Raw genomic sequence first — 20476 nt, 5'->3', positions numbered from 1 at the left:
AATAGATGCTTTTATATCAATCCTCTTCAAAAGCATCGTCACACCAGTACTGTCAGTACTTCGATTTTAAATTCGGCGGTCGAAAATGAAAATGCGAGGAAATGAATGTGTCAACCAGATACTTCAATAACAACAAAAGTTTTGTTTTAGTAACGTTTGATGATGTCATGAGGGGAAGCTGTCGCTTTTAATAATTTAAGAAGAATCGGAAATCAAAGTTATGCTATTGAAGCATGTGGGAAGGAAAAATGCGGATACAATATCAAAGGAAGAACATTTTGTCATATGAAAATAGTGTTTACAATGAGGAGTTTAAAGCCATAGCGCAACAAAGACCACTGGGACTTTTAACCCATGTATGCCCAGTGGACTCTCCCATTATTCTAAATTTGATCAATTGCATTCCAAAATTAGGGATAAATAGTATTTATATATATATATATATATATTTATAATATTTCTTACAGAAATTCCTGTAAGCAAACAGCGCGGACCCAGATGAGACGCCTCAAGCGGCGTCTCATCTGGGTCTGCGCTGTTTGCCAAGGCCTTTTTTCTAGACGCTAGGCATAAATGGGTTAATGCATGACATATTTTAAATATACATAAAATAATTCTTTGAACGAAAACACTTGGGTTTCACGTCATAAACAAACTGTTGTTTGTTTTTAAGAAGCTTATAGGAATTTCAATATACCGAATTAATATACGCGCCAACGTTAAAATAATGTTATTGTTTTTTTTGTTATTAAGCTGCATATACTTTTTGTATAGATGATAACTAATTTTTTTTTGGAAATGAGTAATGAAACTTAAAAATAAATAAGCAATTATATTAAGAGTCTTATTTCATATTTCTCATTCTGACGTTTAACAACATACCTGTATAATTAACGGCTATGTTTTATTTATGTTTGTTTTATGAGAACAACAAAAAAGATGTAAAGAAAATTATTTGGTTTTCAGTAGTTTTAAGTTTAGGTTCTTTCAAAATCGGTATACGAATTAAATATGTGTTTATTTTCGTATTGAGATTGTCAAATTTAAGACGAAAAACGAAAATACGGTATATGGACGGACTCTGTATCCACTGACCATTGCCTATGAGTTTGCAACGACTGCATTTAATTTAACTCAGTGTTCTTTCATGAATATTATGCACATTACACGGACTTTGTTTGAAACTAAATATTTTTTCTTTTATCAATAATGTATTTGCTCTAATAATCTGAGTGAATTGTCGTCTATTTGATTAGCGACAGCTTAGGTAGTTTGTTAAATGTACTAATTACTTCAAGTTCTACTTGACCTTCAATTTCGCTGCGTACTCGTTCTATCATTTGGAATTCCGCTGAAAATTTATGGAAACAAAACAGGAGAAAACAAGTAGTCCATAATAGCAGTTGGTACTTTGAAATTCTAAATTATGTCTGAAAACACTTTAAAAAAATAACAATCTTCTTTCTTTTTCTCATCCATATCACATAAAAGCACACCGGGTCTCTGCGCAAAGGTAGGATTCCAAAACTTAAGAACTAATCTGTAATCTTTCGTTTTGAAATTCATTACTTATTCATGTGCAGGTAATGTAGACAGAAGATTTTATCGCGATAACATGGACGATAAAACTCTCTTTTTAAAGACCTCTTGTGAACTATGAAAATTATCTGTAATTTCCATAAGCGGAGCGTATCAACTTTTAGTCTCCTCTAATATTCCCCTGATGATCTAACAACTACGTGGTGGGTATATATAATTTATTCCCTTACTTATAGACTTAAATCATCCGTCCCAGTGTTAGCCTTTGAATCTTGCAAGTCATAGTTAAAAACAAAACTTGGCATGGGTCAACGCCAAGGTTTCAAATAATACTCGTGGATGGCAGACCAAGAGCAGATTATAATGGGGTCATGCTCTGTAAAAAAGGGGTTTAATGCATGTGCGTAAAGTGTCGTCCCAGATAGGGACGACACTTTACACAATGCATTTAAGATACAGTCAGTATAGTTATTTTAACATTTCTGATAATATGTTAACTTTAGTAACCTAACGCCCATCATCAGCAATCTTATGCCCTTACTTAGCCGACCAATCATAGACAGTATTTTCAGCTCAAAAGTCAAAATAGCATTAAAGGATCAGTCTTTTATTAATTTCATTCGCGTGCGCTTCATAGTTTTATTTCGACCCATGGTGCAAAAAGGTACCTTGTGTACTTTAAATTTAACGGTATGTGGTACCATTTTGCACCAATGGAGCGATTTGATATAAACCAACAATACAATTTTACATTGAAACCATTCAACCGATATTTCATAGTCCTGAGTAACTGGACTAAATGAGTCTGAGAAAACTGGACATAATGCATGTGCGCAAAGTGTCGTCCCAGATTAGCCTGTGCAGTCCGCACAGGCTAATCAGGGACGACACTTTCCGCCTTAATTGGTTTTTTGCTAAGAAGAGACTTCATTTTAACGAAAATTGACTGCACAGGCTGATCTGGGATGACACTTTACGCACAAGCATTATGCCCAGTTTTCTCAGAAATAAATCTGTTAACAGGCTGATTCAGATTATAAATAAAAGTGGGATGCAATCACGTGACAGACAATTTGGCGATGTCCATTCCGAGATTCGTATTTTTCGCCATTGTATGACCTTGAATACCTTTTTTAATGCCGCTCACATTCCAGCCATATAAGCGAGAAAGTGATAAGAACAATAGTAGATTGCAACACAATCTGATTTGAAAAAAGCAATGTATCTAACTCGGCCGAACTACAATTTGATTATTGCCAATGCGCGTGCGTGAGCATTAGGATAAGATGTTTTTAAATACTTTTTATAACGTTGGTTTTTTTACTTGTAAAAACCTTTTGCATTTGCTGAAGAATTCCCGTATATATCAACCACGCAGTATAATATTGAACCCTCTCCCATTCAGAAGCAAAGTGAAAATGACTATGTGCAAACAGCATAAAACCAGAACAGCCTTGGAGTAACTCGCAATTCGTTCAGGTTTTATGCTGTTTGCTACTCACCAGTATATAAGTGTTGGAAAGGAAGCCTTTAAAAAATTGAAGATAGGCCTTTAATTTAAAAGTACTTTCTAAGGGACTACACATGCTTGAAAATACGTATCTAAGTGGTAAAGTGTCAAAACACTCATATACGCATTTCAGGCCATGGTATGTTAAGCCTCGTCGATTCGATAAATTATGCAATGATAGAATAGTAACATATTCTCTGTATGAAGTGGGCATTACAACATAAAACAAGCAATAGACGAGTTTTACATTCCCAAGTTGGGGGATGATCACAGCGAGGAAATCAGGTTCAGTGAGATATGCCATCGAGATCTTTCCGCCAAACCGTTCTTTATTATTTAGGAAATCGTTAAATTGTTTGATCATAGAACCACTTTATGAACATATAGTGTATACGTGTAACAAAAATTGTAAGAGTTCACGTGACAATTACGTACTCCACATTTCACCAGACACACTTCGGCGTCGTTTTATTATAATAAATATGATAACGTGATATTATTTCAGTATTTTTCTTTCTCTGCAGCTTGGAACTATAGCGAGAAGAGAGAGAAAAGAAGAGTATACCACTTTTATAAAGATCACATGATGAAACTATTTGAGCCTTGTTTTGGGATAACTGGGCTTAATGCATAAGCGTAAAGTGTTATCCCAGATTAGCCTGTGCAGGCCGCACAAGCTAATCAGGGACGACACTTTCCGCCCAAACTTGATTTTCGATACGAAGGGACTCACTTGAAACTAAAAATACCAAAAATCGTAAAGTGTCGTCCCTGATTATCCTGTCCAGACTGCACAGGCTGATCTCGGACAACACTTTACACACATGCATTAAGCTCAGTTTTCTCAGAACAAGACCCATATAGTGTATACGTGTAACAAAATTGTAACAGTTCATGTTACAATTAAGTATTCCACATGGTACCATGGTAATCAGTGCAGTAACTCAGGTGTCATTGTTTCGACATTGACTTCATGAAATATGGATAAAATAATAAAACAGACATTTAAGTTTAAGGTAAATTAAACTTCACATAATATAAAATAAGATTGATATTGATAAGATCAACATTACATATGTATAAAAATAGTTTCTAGTGAGCATAAAAGGCGCATGACTGTATATTATGACAATTAACACTTTCTTGTTGGGTTGTTTGGTATAAATTGTTAAACTTATGTGTTTATCTATGCTTTCTTATTTTATTGTTCTTACTAGTGATATTTTAATATATTTGGACCGTGCTCTGTGAAAAAGGGGTTTAATGCATGTGCGTAAAGTGTCGTCCCAGATTAGCCTGTGCCGTCCGCATAGGCTAATCAGGGACGACACTCTCCGCTTTTATGATATTTTTCGTTTAAAGAACGTCTCTCCGTGCTCAAAGTGAGCTTCTGTAATCATCCTATGTCAAGCGTCCAGCATCATTTGGTGTGCGGTATGTGTAATATTTCAGATCGTTACAAATCTAGAGGCCACGTTTGCCATCTAAGCTTTATGGAACTTAGTCAGAAAATATTGGACTGTTTGAACATTATATAAAGATAGAATTTTAGTCACGTGTTTGAAACTAGGTCACTATGTCAAATCATAGAAAAATCGTGTAACCATTCTTGAGTCCACAATAGTGGTCTAAAACAGTGTATTCCTAAGGGCATATTGAATATACTGGACTATACATTCCCAGGGTATGAAACGCAGAGCGTACGTAAGTGTTAATATAGTATTGTTTTGACTGTTACTATCATTTAATATGTATTTATAATATAAAATTTGACAATACTATTATACAAAGTTTGCATTAATATTTAATTATAATTAGCATTGCACCTATCACTCCAATAATTATAAGAATGCGGTACCATATTACTAGAATCAGCCCGGGTATGTTTCCGCGCAAGATGTATGATACGTTGGTGGGATTTACTGCCTCTTTCCCAAAGACCAAGATCTTGTCAGTTATCAGAATGTCCAGTAGATATTTGGACAGCACACAGAAGACCGGGCCTTTGCATCGCTCCTCGATGAAAAGGTTTAACACTAGTCCATGGGAGTGCAATGCGGCTCGAAGCCGGCGCCTCTGCAATGAAAAAAGGTTGCAGTGTAGCAGAATGTGGGTAGCCGTGAAGGGCTCCCGACAACGGTTCCAGAACAATGACATACTCTCCTGCGCCACCGAGTTACAGTGTGTTTCCAATCCTAAGACGCGTCGTGGCTCTGTCAAGCGTCATGGCTCTGTTAAGCGTTATGTCTCTGTCAATCGTCGTGGCTCTGTCAAGCGTCGTGGCTCTGTCAAACGTCGTGGCTCTGTCAAGCGTCGTGGCTCTGTCAAGCGTCGTGGCTCTGTCAAGCGTCGTGGCTCTGTCAAGCGTCTTGGCTATGTCAAACGTCTTGGCTCTGTCAAGCTTCGTGGCTCTGTCACGCGTCGAGGCTCTGTCAAGCGTCATAGTTCTGTCAAGCGTCGTTGCTCTGCCAAGCGTCGTGGCTCTGTCAAGCGTCATGGCTATGTCAAACATCGTTTTTATGTCAAGCCTTGGCTCTGTCAAGCGTCCTGGCTTTGTCAAGCGTCGTGGCTCTGTCAAGCGTCGTGGCTATGTCAAGCGTCGTAGCTCTGTCAAGCGTCGTGGCTCTGTCAAGCGGACTGCACAGGCTAATCTAGGACAACACTTGACGCACATGCATTAAGCCCATTTTTCTCAGAACGCGACTCATTTTATGACGAAAACATTCATGTTCCCATATTGAACCGCGATTGTTTGGAATAATGATTCAAATCGAGTATACATGTTTTGTAAATATTTCCTTAATTACCATCTCTACGGTATCAGGTTTGGTATGAATCGCATACGTATTACCTATGTATGTGACACCACATTGAAGTCTTGTCTAAGTACATGCTTAAACAGCATAGCAAGCCTAAAGTTAAATGGCTTGTGCATGGACTCAAAAGGACCGTTTCACAGATTTTGGCATGTATTGTAGTGTATCATTAAATGCTTTATATTAATAAATGTAAACATTTGATCTAAAAAGCTTCAGTTTAAAATCAAGAAAGAAACAAAAAAGTAACCCTCAACTGGGCTCAAATCACTGACCCCTGACGTTAAAGTCTAATGCTTAGACCACTCGGCCATCCGTTCTCATACAATGAATAATGTATTTTATACTTTATATAAGCAATCCTCGTAGTGTCACAAAATAAATATAACGACAACAACAGAACTCCTAAGATTATTCAGTCGTATCGCGTTGCAACAATTTAAAATTTTCAGGTTTTTAAATCGTCAAAAGATGCATAAAATGTATATTTCAGAGCATGGTAAATGTTCAGTATTACTGTTTCATCACAAAGATCATAACTAAAACGAAAATTTACGAATCTGAAACATTTCTTTTTAATTTTGTCACTTAACAAAAACGTGAAAAGGTCCCTTTATATGCATTCCTTAATAACGTTAGTATTAAATAAAATATTGTAGAAATCGCTCCTACTGGACATTGTTTATCAAATCAAAACAACATACGGACGCATCGCTTTTGAGAAAAAATATACATGTATCATAACCCATTTATGCCTAGTGGACTCTCCCATCCTTCTAAATTGAATCAATTTATTTCCAAAATTAGGGATGTCTAATATATTTATTTCTATATTTAGAATACTTCTTACAGAAATTCCATTAAGCAAACAGCGAAGACCCAGATGAGACGCCGCATGATGCGGCGTCTCATATGGGTCTACGCTGTTTGCAAAGGCCTTTTTTTCTAGACGTTAGGCTTAAATGGGTTAAAGTCATGCGACAGCTTTGGGATGCCTTGTACTTTGATTGTTGTTAAACTTATGATACTGCAGTACAGTATTTCCTCGTAAACTAATGATGATCGTGTCGAAACACAAAAAGACATTGACTTTTGCAGTCGTTTCTGTCAAATATTGTTTTATGTTATATATCTGCTTTGCTTCTACTATAGCATGTTGTCTAAATTTCGAACTTTTAAAGACCTTGACATGATATAGTTGGTAAGGACATTCAATGTAATGTGAATAGGACTTATCAAACTTTATAGGTCATGTATGGTTTTAGAAGGTGGTTTAATAAACCCAAATCACTCTGTTAAAACCCAAATGAAGACCGATGCGAAATATCATGTACTTACTTTTGGTCTTATCATGTGTTTTTTCAGATACACCGGACTCAGCATGTATTCTTCTACGAGATAAACGAAACTTTTATGAACGTATCTGTTTCAATAATCTACTAGTTTTAAATGGCCCGCACACGTGGTTGAATAAGGTGAGAGGTTATGACATACGATCCATTGTCGCATGACGCGGCTCATAGACCAGCGCTATTAAGACAATATTGCATCATTCAAACCAATAGCGCTACTCGAAAGAGCCTGGATGTACATGTGATTGGCATCAATATTTTTGTTGGTTACCGGTATATTTCGTGATGTTCCATTCACAATTCTTTGGTATCCTAAATCTGTAAAATCATTTTAACCTCGCTCTGGAAAAATCGGGCTTAATGCATATGCGCTAAGTGTCGTCTCAGATATGCCTGTGCAGTCCACACCGACTAATCAGGGGCGACACTGTCCGCTTTCAGACCTAGTTAAGTCATATGGTACAGATTTAGCTTTGATTCCAACCGATTCCTATTTCGGATTCAACGTTGAGTGAAAGCCGTGTTGTTGTTGTTTTTTTCAAACCTTTATGTTACATTTAATCGTAACTGTTTTACACCTGTATTTAGTATCTATTCATATGAGACCATCTCAAGGTGAAAAAAGAATGCTTAACTGCTTCTTGTTAATTGCTTTTGCTCAATAAACATTTGAAAAAAAAATGCGTGCCAATTTCGTTGTTGCAGATATCAATCTTGAGAGTAGCGACTGCTTGATTACTTCTTGACATTCGCTTTTTGATCTATATGCAATTCGTATTTGTGCTCAAAAAGTGAATGTTGCTGACAACCGCTTTGAAATATTTACATTTATACCGTTTTAAATACAGGCATGTCGAGAACATCTTTTTAAGAAATTAATATAAATTTGAATAACCAGTTATGAATTTAAATGACATGTTCATGTTGAAATATTCTGAACGACATTTAACTATGTTCAACTTTATTTTATTTATCTTAAAAGTCAATGCATCGGGAGTTAGAAAAGGATATGGGCACAAACAATATATTCATAAATTTATACATGTACTCACATTTGTGTTAATAAGACCTTGTAAAACATTGATCTGTCAATATCAAAGAAATCGAAATTAAAACATCTACCGGTAATTTAAGTTCTTTTAATCGGGAAACTAACAAAGCAAAGGTAAATGAGCTTTTAAAGTTTTAAAAGAGAAGTGGTCATGTAAACCACGACTTGAAAGAGAAAACGAGCCAGTTAAGTTTTTTTTAATTATTATGATTTTTACTTAGTCTTGATAGACTTAGTAAAGACTGTTTAATAAATTGTAAATTGATCCACTATGTATAAATAAAGAGAAGAGGTAACAAAATCATGTACTGATTTTACAGTACCAAATAAACATTTGTAAAACAAGTTAATTTAGCTGCAACAAAATATGAAGATTTTAATACAGTGTTAATAGTATACTATATCGTAAAAAGAAACTGATTTCGGTCAGTTATATTATGTTTGCAAAGACTCTGGCATCTTATTTCACGATAAATGTAATCTGGCCCTTATGAATATTTCGTTGAAACCGAAAATAATCGTTGCCGAATCTGAATTAAGATAATAAGTACCGTTTATAATTGATATGGATATTTGATGAGACCTGCATACATGCATGTATAATGCGGCCACATCTCATCCGCTCGGTTTCCTAATTACAGCAACACAGAGCTAATTACGTATTTTTCTATATAGTTTTATGTCTATTCGATAATTATCTGTTTATGGACTTTGTATATGAACGAGTTTGTGGGCAACATTATGTGTAAAAATCCGCCTTGACACCAACTGCATACGATAACAGTTTATAGTCAGATACACGAACTACTTGGCAGAATTGCACCTCAAAGAAAATGCGACTGAGTTATGTTGTTACTTGTATTGCTCTGACATAAACAGTGCACTATAATATAAATAAAATTAATATATAATAACATATTTAAAACTTAAAATAATTTCATAAAAAGGTCAACAATATGTAAATACGTATTTTGAGAAAAATGCAGGTGGAAACCATGGAAACCATGATGTTTGGTGTTCGAACCCGATACTGATCCACTGTACCATCACATGGCGAGGTTTCTGATGTGCCGCTGTTAATGTTTATCGCTTGTATATTTTGAAGCAAATGTATTCATCTTGTCTTCGGTTTTCGTAAATTTTCCTTACGGACAGTTAATTAGGACCAATTCAAATATATCGTATACTAATTGATTGAATAATAATTGATATGGTCGATCACGAAATTGTTTAGAATCGATGGTATTCCGACATCATTAAATAAATTCCGAACGCGGAAAACATTATGTAGTTGCTAATAATAAGTATGTCTAACACTGAGTGTGTTCAATGTAATGGTTGTTTTCGCACCGCATCGCATCGCCTTCGTCATTACTTTGGGACTCTATAATCAAATATCTCATCGCCCGTGTCGGGATCTCCCACTTCCGGTTGGTAGCCCGTTTAGACGTATTCAGGAGCGTTGATCGTAAGACGAGGCAGGTTGGCTAACAAAGGGGAGACAATTTGAATAAAAGTTAGAACTCTTGTTTGAAATGTGTATGTTTACCTGGATCATACCTATGCAGAAGTATCACGTCCGCTAGTAACAGTAGAAGTAGAAGTAGAAGTAGTTGTTGTGGCAGTTGTACAAAAGTACAACAGAAAAGAAATAACAATAACATGTATGTCACCTTTGGTTGAATATAAGGGAAGACTGCGTTTAGCCCCAGGCGTCGATGTAGGTTGGTTTCCATGGTGAATAGTCCACGTGATGACGTCAGGAGCCTTGTGTTTCCAGAAGTTATCGCTGGTTGTGTAGAAAAACGTTCCATCGGCGCTCCAGTGCAGGGTGTCGAACTGAATATAAAATAATATAATAAGGACTGTATTCCTGTGACATTGACAGAAAAGCATGGGTAGCAGAATTGTGTGGATTATTATCTAGTCATGTCGAATAACTATTAAAATTTATATAAACCATCACCAAATTATGTAATGTTTACAACGGCAACGCTATGTGGAATGACTCATTCAGTGACAGATAAATCTACGCAAGGACGAACAAACCCGAGTTGAATCAATACGCAGGATGCGATCAAGCGATTTGCTCACAGGCAACTTGTAGAATGTATGGTTTTAAACAGGCTAAGAAAGAGTAATATTGAAAACAACATGAAATTAATAGCCTAAAGTTTAATAACTGGACGTAAAAAATCTAAAACAAATTGTAGCTCCAATGGGATTCCCGGGGTTCCATGTGTAAAATAACTTACGTCTTAACATTTCTTCTTATCCGGCAAGTACAATACTTACGTGTAATTTCATATCGTGTGGTCTCTGCAATTTTCACGAAATTACAAGAAATATTCCAAATTATTTTCCCGTCATAAACGATTTATTATCTCAAACCATTGATTACTTATTTACAAAATGATTGATTATCTGCATCTATATGGTCCACGTGTTATTTCATGTATTAATATGCACTGTTTGTTTTTGTTTTACACACATGCTAAGTTATACATATGTGAACAGTTAAAACATAAGTCGCGTTTTATGCGGCCAGCGTAGTTCCAGACCAGCTTGCACAATCGCGCAGTCTAGTCCGGAGCTACACTGTCGGCTATACATTGACGTCATACACTCGGAAGTCATAGTTGTCGCCTTTTCCCGTGGTCATAATACGGTCGTCATCGAGACGATAAACGTTTGCCATGACAATTTTGACGGCCTCTCTGTCACATAGCTCAAAAGGTTCTATCTCTGAAACATACATTCGAACCTCGTTGTGGGATGACTGGGCTTGGTGCATGTGCGTAAAGTGTCGTCCCAGATTAGCCTATGGTAACTGCACAGACTAATCTAGAAGGACACTTTCCGGTTTTTTTTTTCGTTTATAGGAAGTCTCTACAAAAAGAAAATCCAGTATATGCGGAAAGTGTCGTACCTGATTAGCCTGTGCGGACTCCACAGGCTAATCTGGAATGACACTTTAAGCACGTGCATAGAAAACAGTTTTAAAAGAACTCGTCTCATTAGATAAGGACCTTCATAATACTTACATGAAAAGTAAGAACAAACTTCGATTGCGGCATCTGTATGTGTTCTTATGTGATTCAAAATATAAAAGATCTGACATGCGTTGTCATTTAAAACCATATTTTATCAAACGAGATAAATAATGTTGGTGGAAAGCGAGCCTTTGTATATAATAATTTAAATACACGGGAAATGATGTTTGGATATAGAAATATATAGTTGCCTCTGAATTGACCAGAAAAGATCGATGTCATTCCAGTCTCAATATGAACAATTGTGGGTGTACATATCAGTGGTCAGTTATACAAATAATATAATGTATGTCGTTTTATTGGTAAAATCATGTAATAAAAAGATAGGAAACTCGTCGATAAAGAAACTTATCTATTTGCAAGAACGGGACAAACAGCCTACTTTGTTCAGTGTCCCAGCAGAAAAGTTGAACTTCATTGTCTGTGCGCTCGCCCACGTAACCTCCGATGAAGAACAAGCGGCTGCTGACTCGGGTCAACAACATGTAGGAGTCGAACAACATGTATCTCCCTCCGTACCGCCGGCCTGAAACTAGCGCGGAACTTATCTATGCCTCGTTCTTGGAAAACTGGGCTTAATGCATGTTCGTAAAGAATCCTCCCAGATTAGCCTCTGCAGTTACCGCTTTTATCAAATGTTTCGTTTAACGGAAGTCTCCATTCTATGAGGAAAGTGTCGTCCCTGATAAGCCTGTGTGGACTGGACAGGCTAATCTGGGACGACATTTTACGTACATGCATTTAGCCCAGTATTCACAGAACGCGGATAATATAAGTTATAAAGGCAATCAAATTAGCGACAAGGGTGCAAACATGTGTTTACAGAAAATAACTATTTGTTTAAATAAAACTGAATTTCTTCAACAGATTAACAGGAAGAAACAGACGCATTGGTTCACAACATACGTTCATAGTCGATTACACTTACATAGTCTTATAACATAATTATGGAGCAAACACCATAAACTGATCTTGAAAACAATATTCGCAAAGTGCGCTTTATTGATAGTATATGTTATGCTAGTATGCAATGCGTACACAGAAAAAGAAACGCCGTTAACATTGAAATATATTGTACGATATATGCCGCGAAATTTCAACGTATGTTTAATTCTGAGAGGTAAAGATACTTTCGCATCTCCTGAACGTACTGTTTGATATCTCATACATGCGAGAGTGAGTGACAAGGTCCATCAACACTACAGGTCCAAAAGCTACCGTCACTGCAGCGAGCGTTCCCGGATCGTTCACCTGTAAAACAACGATATGAGCCTCGCTCTGGGAAAGCAGGGCTTAAGGCATGTACGTAAAGTGCACTTCGCAGAGACGACACTTTCCGCCCTGACTTGATTTTCGCTAAGAATAGACCTTTTTTAACGAAAAATTCCGTAAAAACGAAAAGTGTCGTCCCTGATAAGTCTGTGCGGACTGCACAGGCTAATCTGAAATAACTCTTTACGCACATGCATTAAGCCCATTTTTCGCAGAACGGGGTTTATTTCGATTGATCACCGTTTTCAACAGAATACAAGTCATATCGTCGCGGCCGGTTAACATACACTTTTAATTGGCTAGCTGATGTCCAATTACTTAGTACACATGCTTTTACCAGATCTGTTAACTGGCCTACTTGAATCAGAGGTATGGGGAGAATGGTCGTATACATATGAACACATCACTTGCGAATGTAAATGTTCGTCACAACATTAAAAAAACAAACAGCAATACAGTTTTGAGATGTTCACTGCTTGCTACTACACTTGTACAGTACAGGTGGCATATGACATAATATTAAGAAAGGTATAAAAACTGACCACAACTTGGTAGATCTCCTTCTTGTGCCCAGTTTTTATTATGGCGTCAATGCAGCCGTTTGTGATCATGTACAGTTTCACGTTCTTGCCAAAACGTGACAAAACGTGACGTCACGAGGAGTTCTACAATGGAAGAATGACGTCATAGACAGAGATAAAGTGGGCGGAACGGTTTCTTACACGTTCTGACCCAAATCGTTCAGTTAGCAAAATCTTTAAATCATGAATTTGATTTCTTAGTGACGCGGAATAGTAATGACACACCATGACCGGAATATTTTATAACTATGTTGTGAATACTGCCACCTCCACACATGAATTGTAAAATGTAAATAAGAATAGTACGTACGCTTCCGTTTGGTCAAGATACACACTCGTGTATCGACTACTCGACACGGAAACACGATGCTGACGTCCATCTTTTCAAGGTCAAACAAGTAAAACTTATCGTAAATTTCCATGACCACTGATCTGTTGTCTGCTTCGTAAAACCTCGTGTTTGCATTGCAGGCCACCTTCTGTTGAGTATAACGTTTGCAAGTATGACGCACGATATTTTGTTATTTTTGAATGAAAAGTGTACTTAATTGGACTGTTTTGTAATCAAATTAATCATGAACGTATCTTAAGTATCGAATAATTTTCAGGGGGAATGCAACATTTTACAAAAATATGGACGCTTTAAGTGTAGAAAGAATAATTACATGAAAGAAACTCAATAAAAAATATTTGAAAACAAAACTGTAATTAATTGATTATTTATATGAGCCGCGTTCTGAGAAAGACTGGGCTTCACGCATTGCATAGAGTGTGCAGTCCGCAGAGGCTTATCAGGGACGACAGTTTCCTCACTGAAGTTTCGTAAAAAAGAGACTTTATTTTAACGAAAAAATTCAACAAACGTGGAAAGTGTCGTATCTGATTAGCTTGTGCGGACTGCACAGGCTAATCTGGGACGACAATTTACGCACGTGCATGAACCCTACTTTTCACAGAACGGGGCTCATATAGACGTCATCATTATATGTTGTCGAAATTCATTGAAGCAAATAGGAGCAATACACATACAATTAGCAAAGAGCGAAATAAAAACCGTCGTCTAACAAGTTCTCGGATGGCGCGGTATTCCAGTCTGCCGACATCATACACGCCGACTATGTTCGGCGAGTCCTCTCCCGCACTGCCGGTCACGAACAACGCATCCTGGTGGTCCAGTGAAACACGTCCTGTGGAGACAGACTTTATTGAGGCTACCGGTAATTAAAGAATAATTGTTAGTGTTCCGAATGATATTGCGGTGTATTTGTACTTGATAGCGAAACCATTAATATTTTCTAAAAACAATAATGTGTAACATTAAACATTTAACTAATATAATTGTTATGGTGGTCCGCCGGAAAACACTTTCTGTGTAGACAGACTTTATTGGGGCTAATTAAAGAAAAATGTTAGTTTTCTTAATGCTATTGCGGTGTATTTTTACTTTATAGCGAGGCCATTGAAATGTTTTTTTTCTCTGCGCACACAGTCCCCGTTGTTGTTTTATTGAATAATATGTGTAACCTTTAACTAATATAATTTTTAAGTTATATAATAAGCAAATACGTTTCTCTGAAATATTTCTTTACAACAAAAATAAATATAAATAAGCTGTATGTTATTAAAGTCGCGAATCAAGAGGACTAAAAACATGCGCTAAAAATAACAACTTGAACTTAATAAAATATAATAAATGACGTTACAATTGAAACGAAACCGGAAACGAAACAGCCCTAAAAATAAGTAAAATATAATTATATATGAGCCGCACTCTGCGAAATTAGAGTTTAATGCATGTGCGAAAAGTGTCGTCCCAGATTAGCTTGTGAATCTGCACAGGCTATTTACGGACGACACTATTCGCTTTAATAGAAATTTTCGTTTAAAGGAAGTCTCTTCTAAAGTAAAATCCAGTCTAAGCGACAAGTGTCGTTCCTGGTTCGCCTGTGCTGACTGCATGACCTAATCTGGGTTGACACGAAACGCAAATGAATTAATCCCCGTTTTACCATCGCCTGTGTTGACTGCATGACCTAATCTGGGTTGACACATAACGTATATGAATTTATCCCCGTTTTACCATCGCCTGTGCTGACTGCATGACCTAACCTTGCTTGACACGTAACGCAAATGAATTAATCCCCGTTTACCATCGGCTGTGCGGACTGCATGACCTAATCTGGGTTGACACGTAACGCAAATGCATTTATCCCCGTTTTACCAGAATATATATTTTTATATTTTATATATTTTTTTAATTATCGCTAGTTACTCGATCCTTTCTATTGGCGCCAGCGTCCTGGCCTGCCGATCTGTGGTCCTCTTTTTGTCCCGGGATCGAGCCCACACCCTGAGGTTGTTGTCTTTTGCAATCGTTACCACCGTTACCATGTCAACGGTGCGCGCGCCTTTCAGATCATTTGTGTATTCCAGACGATCTTCCTCCTGTCGCGAAGAGCGGTGCACGATGCCGTGAAAATATGCCACATCTTGTAATCGTAATCGATGATACAGGCCGAACCATGAATAGCTGAATAAATAACATTTTTTTTCCTAACCAAAGTCCTATTATTTATTCATATATTTATTTATGTATGTATGTATTTTTGTATTATTTTGTATTTATCTATTTAATAAATGTTATTTTTTTATTTTTTAACGAAGAACTGAAATATATTACGTAACTTGTGTTTGGTAAGCCTTCTGAATCGTTACTGCATGTAAAGATTTTACATGGATAAAGATTTGAGCCTCGCTCTGGGAAAACTGGCTTCATGACTGTGCGTTAAGTATCGTCCTTATTCGGTTGTGAAGTCCGGACACGCTAATCAGGGACGACACTTCCGCCTTAATTGGATTTTCTTTTAACGAAACATACCATAAAGCGAAATGTGTCGTCCCTAGTTAGTCTGTTCAGACTGCACAGGCTTATCTGGGACCACACTTTACGTACTAGCAAGAAGCCCCGGTTTACCCATAGCGAGTCTCTAATACATTCTTTATCTTAGTAAATACTTGTATACATATATAGTATGTGCGGACTGCACAGTCTTATCTGGGACCACACTTTACGTACTAGCAAGAGGACTGCACAGTCTTATCTGGGACCACACTTAACGTACTAGCAAGAAGCCCCGGTTTACCAATAGCGAGTCTCTAATACATTCAATATCTAAGTCAATACTTGTATTCATATACAGTCTGTGCGGACTGCACAGTCTTATCTGGGACCACACTTTACGCTGTTACCAAAATCGCCGTTGAGTAGCGGTATGTCCATACATTGTTCACCTGTAAACAGGAATGCGATAATGAAGGTTATATAATCTTTTTTATTAAAAACATATAACATCGGATACTTTTGGCAGTTGAATCGATTCCATTTCATAGCAAGACCAACGTATTAATGTCTTTTGAGATGATTCTAAGAGCGCACCCCGAGTGTGGATTTAATAAGTGATAGCCCGGTCGCAAACGAACAAACTATCGACTGCATCATTGCAACCGTATAAGAGTTGAATGCAACTGCAGCGTGCAAACTACCAATTCTTTGCAATGACCGGTAATCGTGGTATGTTTGTATGTTTTAGTTGGGGTTTTTGTTATAAAAAAAGTAAATAATAATAATAAGTTCATGCCTGTTAAGTTTTATGGAGTTTAATTGCTACTTTTAAATGTGGAAGATACATTTTAAATATGTATTTTACATTTTAAGTATACATTTTCTTTGAGAGGTGAAATGACGTTGTGTTTATGAATTTACAGCGAATCAGAACTGATTGTTGATAAAATTATCCGACATTCGTTGTTATTTTATTTCATATCATTTATTCGTCCCGAAAATTCGTCAGTAACCACCAAAACCGTTGAATAACAATAGGGTGTTTGAAAAGAAACTCGTGACAGGTTCTATCCTAGTATATAGAGAAAGTCATTTTCGGCTTGGCCTAATTATTGTGTTGATGTTCTGTTTGTTTGTAAAAATATGTTGTTGGTTTATGATAAGAACACATATTAATATTTCAAATACTAGCAAAATACAAATTAACATGCATACATACACAATCAAAAATATATATTTCAATATAGAGTTTTTTATTGGTAATGCTCACCTGTTTGCAGACCTTTTACTTTTATTACGTTGCCAAATTTCATGGCGATCCACTCATCACCATGACAAAACGCGACCTTTTTAGACTGACCTTTACCCGTCACATTGCGTAGCAACCGTGGGGGTCGACCTTGATGTTCCAGATTTTGATCTCCTCCAACGACCCGCGGACTAAAGAAGGTCACGGACTCTAGATTACACGGATATGAAACGGGACCGTTACGCCAAATATCTTGTTGTGTCTAAGTCACGTGACCGTGTCGTATCTGTCGATCTTTTATCGAAGCGCCGATGTTATACATTTGATGTACCCACTCACGTATTTTGTTAAATTATAGTTTCATTTCTAGGCCGATTTTGACAAATTATATATCATTAGAAAGCTTACGTAATGTAGTTTTCAGATATATAAATATATATTTTTCTTCTGATTTTGGCAGCTCGGCGAGTTATAACTTTAACTTTTGCAAATATCATACCGTTTTGGAGTTTTAGAATCTAGATTTACGGTTGACATGCTCGTACTTTATACCAATTTGTAGCGTTTATATTTGGAGTTCAGTTTTAAAAATAACATCTTGCTTAGGAGAATAGAATTCTGTATATGATAGAAAAAAAATTGGTTTAAAAATGAAAGCAAGTAAGGAATGAAGGCGGAAATAAGTAGCGCGCGGGCCTAACGAACCGAACTGATGGCGATTATGCTTTTGTTTAGATACCGGCCATTGAATTTCCTTTGCCACGATTATTATATTTTTTATGGAATATATTGAAATATTTTGTTCTAGAGACATATCCATAAAGCTAAGTATTAATGAAGCTTAATAAATTTACGATTTCAGCTCTTGATTATAACACAGAAAGGGTGTTAATTTTATGATGAAACAGCGTATACAAATGTATAGCGGACCCTCTTGATATTTTTCGGCTTTGCATACTTCAAATATAATGGGTGTCAAAACATTCATCGTTTGTTGTTTATTATCAAAAAGGTAATTATGTAAAATTATATGAAAGGTTATTAACCTTAAATTATCAATTAATTAAAATTATTTAAAGATTCTTGAAAATCACGGTCAACTGTCTATGCATGTATATTGAAATATCTTTATAAGTTAACAGAGTTATAAATATATAGAATTCTAAATTAAAACTCTGTATTATTTGTATTTTTCGGAAAGATTATTTAACCCCGTTGTGGTCAAATGAGAATGCTGTTTTTAATTATGTTGTTCCGTACACTACCATACACTCTTTATAGGACTACGAAATGACGGAGTTTTTTTACCGGTACCCGCTAAATACGTTAAATGTTAAGTATTAGATTTTTTAAATGTTTAAAATGTACATGTATAGGTATTAAGCACTTATAATTATTGTGATTTAGCTGGCTGACATCTATACAGTATTTAGTTTATGGCAATCTGTATGGGCAGATGACTATAAATGTTTTCAATACGCTACATATCTTATAAACGCAAAATTGAGTATTTGGCGTTACATTACTCCAAGAAATGACCACTAATACCACGAGAAGACATGGAGGTATCATAAAAAGTGTAAACTGACCAGACATTGCCACCTGTGGTTAGGGACCAATATACAAGTATAGGTCCCTGCTCTGGCGTATGACACCATAGTGTTATTTAGTATTGGTCGGCACAGTTTCTGATCATAACGAGATTATTGAACACAGGGGCAATAAAACCACAGATCTATCAATAAACAAGATTATTGAGATATCTTTTTTTGAACACCGCGATGAAAATGCTCAAACCATGGACTCTAGATTACACGGATAAGAAACATGGCAACATTCTCAGAATCATCACTGCTATATGTGTAATCACCTAACAATTCGTCTAAAAATAATTTATATATTTGAGTTGAAGACGATGTACTGTTGTTTAAGTCTGAATAAACTATCTGTCTGCCTGTCTAAATCCAAGCCGTCATCGCTCCGGTGAAAAGAAATCTGATTTTCAATAGTTGGACATGATGCCCTGATGTCAAAATACGAAATGACCCGCGTAACACGGACCGTGATTTTCAAGAATCTTTAATAAATTGATAACTTAAGGTAAATAACATTTCAAATAATTATACATAATTACCTTGTTGATAATAAACAGCAAACGATGAATGTTTTTGACACCCATTTTATTTCAAGTATGCATGCAAAGCCGAATAATATCGAGAGGGTCCGCTATATACGCTGTTTCATCATAAATTTTACACCCTTTCTGTGTTATAAACAAGAGCTGAAATCGTTAATTTATTAAGATTCATTTATAATAAGCTTTATTGATATGTTTCGTGAACAAAATACTACAATATATTCCATAAAAAATATAATAAGATGGCAAAAGAAATTCAATGGCCGGTTTCTAAACAAAAGCATAATCGCCAAGACCGTAGCATCAGTTCAGTGCGTTAGGAACGCGCGCTACATTTTCCCGCCTTCATTCCTTATTTACTTTCGTTTTTAAACATTTTTTTTTCTATCGTATACAAAATTCTATTCTCCTAAGCAAGATGTAATTTTTAAAACTGAACTCCAAATATAAACGCTACAAATTGGTATTAAGTACGAACATGTCAACCGTAAATCTAGATTCTAAAACTCCAACACGGTATGATATTTGCAAAAGTAAAGTTATAACTCGCCGGGCTGTCGAAATCAGAAGAAAAACTTAATATATATTGATATATCTGTTTACTACGTAACGTAAGCTTTCTAATGATATATAATTTGTCAAAACGGCCGAGAAATGAAACTATAAGTTATCAAAAGACGTGAGTGGGTACATCAAAATGTATAACCTCGGCGCTTCGCTGTACGCTAATCGTAAAAGATCGATAGCCACAACACGTTAAAACGCGCGGTGGTAAAACATAAAATGTGTATTTCTTGTGTTTAACTCGCTATAAATCCATTAATAACAACGGGAATATACTAAAAGTTATATTTTTTGAAAGAGGAATTAATAAGCAACAAGATAACGTATAAACCAATAAAATAAAATCGGATGAATAGTTTTTGCATAAGTTTGAATTTACTACAGTAAGGGTCAAATACTCGATTCATCTCCTGTCAATATACACTCCGTGAGAAGGTCAAGCGTTAATAATCTCTCTATATGAGACCATATTGTTTAGCGTTTCACGTTTGTTTACAGATTAGAACCAAT

General features: G+C 36.2%; 2 protein-coding genes and 1 long non-coding RNA gene across 3 annotated transcripts in view; all 3 read right to left on the bottom strand.

Moving 5' to 3' along the window:
* The window catches only part of LOC127869136 (NACHT domain- and WD repeat-containing protein 1-like), a 156857-nt gene that overhangs the window by 125355 nt on the left and 11026 nt on the right, over positions 1-20476 (bottom strand). The window lies entirely within an intron of this gene.
* The window catches only part of LOC127869159 (uncharacterized), a 156832-nt gene that overhangs the window by 125988 nt on the left and 10368 nt on the right, over positions 1-20476 (bottom strand). The gene's annotated exons all lie outside the window — the stretch shown is intronic.
* Positions 9240-11998, bottom strand: LOC127869135 (uncharacterized). Its single transcript, XM_052411470.1, has 4 exons — positions 11704-11998; positions 10893-11013; positions 9942-10107; positions 9240-9755 (listed from the first exon to the last, which is right to left on the bottom strand). The coding sequence occupies exons 1-4, from the start codon at positions 11822-11824 to the stop codon at positions 9579-9581; spliced, it is 585 nt and encodes a 194-aa protein (XP_052267430.1). The 5' UTR covers positions 11825-11998; the 3' UTR covers positions 9240-9578.

The sequence above is a fragment of the Dreissena polymorpha genome, chromosome 2 (genome assembly GCF_020536995.1).
Source record: "Dreissena polymorpha isolate Duluth1 chromosome 2, UMN_Dpol_1.0, whole genome shotgun sequence".
Lineage (NCBI taxonomy): Eukaryota > Metazoa > Mollusca > Bivalvia > Myida > Dreissenidae > Dreissena > Dreissena polymorpha.
This window is presented reverse-complemented; position numbering and strand designations above follow the sequence as displayed.

Bases quoted from the DNA above. Each gene is read 5' to 3' on its own strand.
- LOC127869135 (XM_052411470.1), bottom strand. From the start codon at position 11,824: ATGTTGTTCGACTCCTACATGTTGTTGACCCGAGTCAGCAGCCGCTTG. The intron at 10,108-10,892 runs GTATGACGTCAA...TTTTATATTCAG, and splicing joins GACAACTATGACTTCCGAGT to TTCGACACCCTGCACTGGAG. The intron at 9,756-9,941 runs GTGACATACATG...CCCCTTTGTTAG, and splicing joins TCCCTTATATTCAACCAAAG to CCAACCTGCCTCGTCTTACG.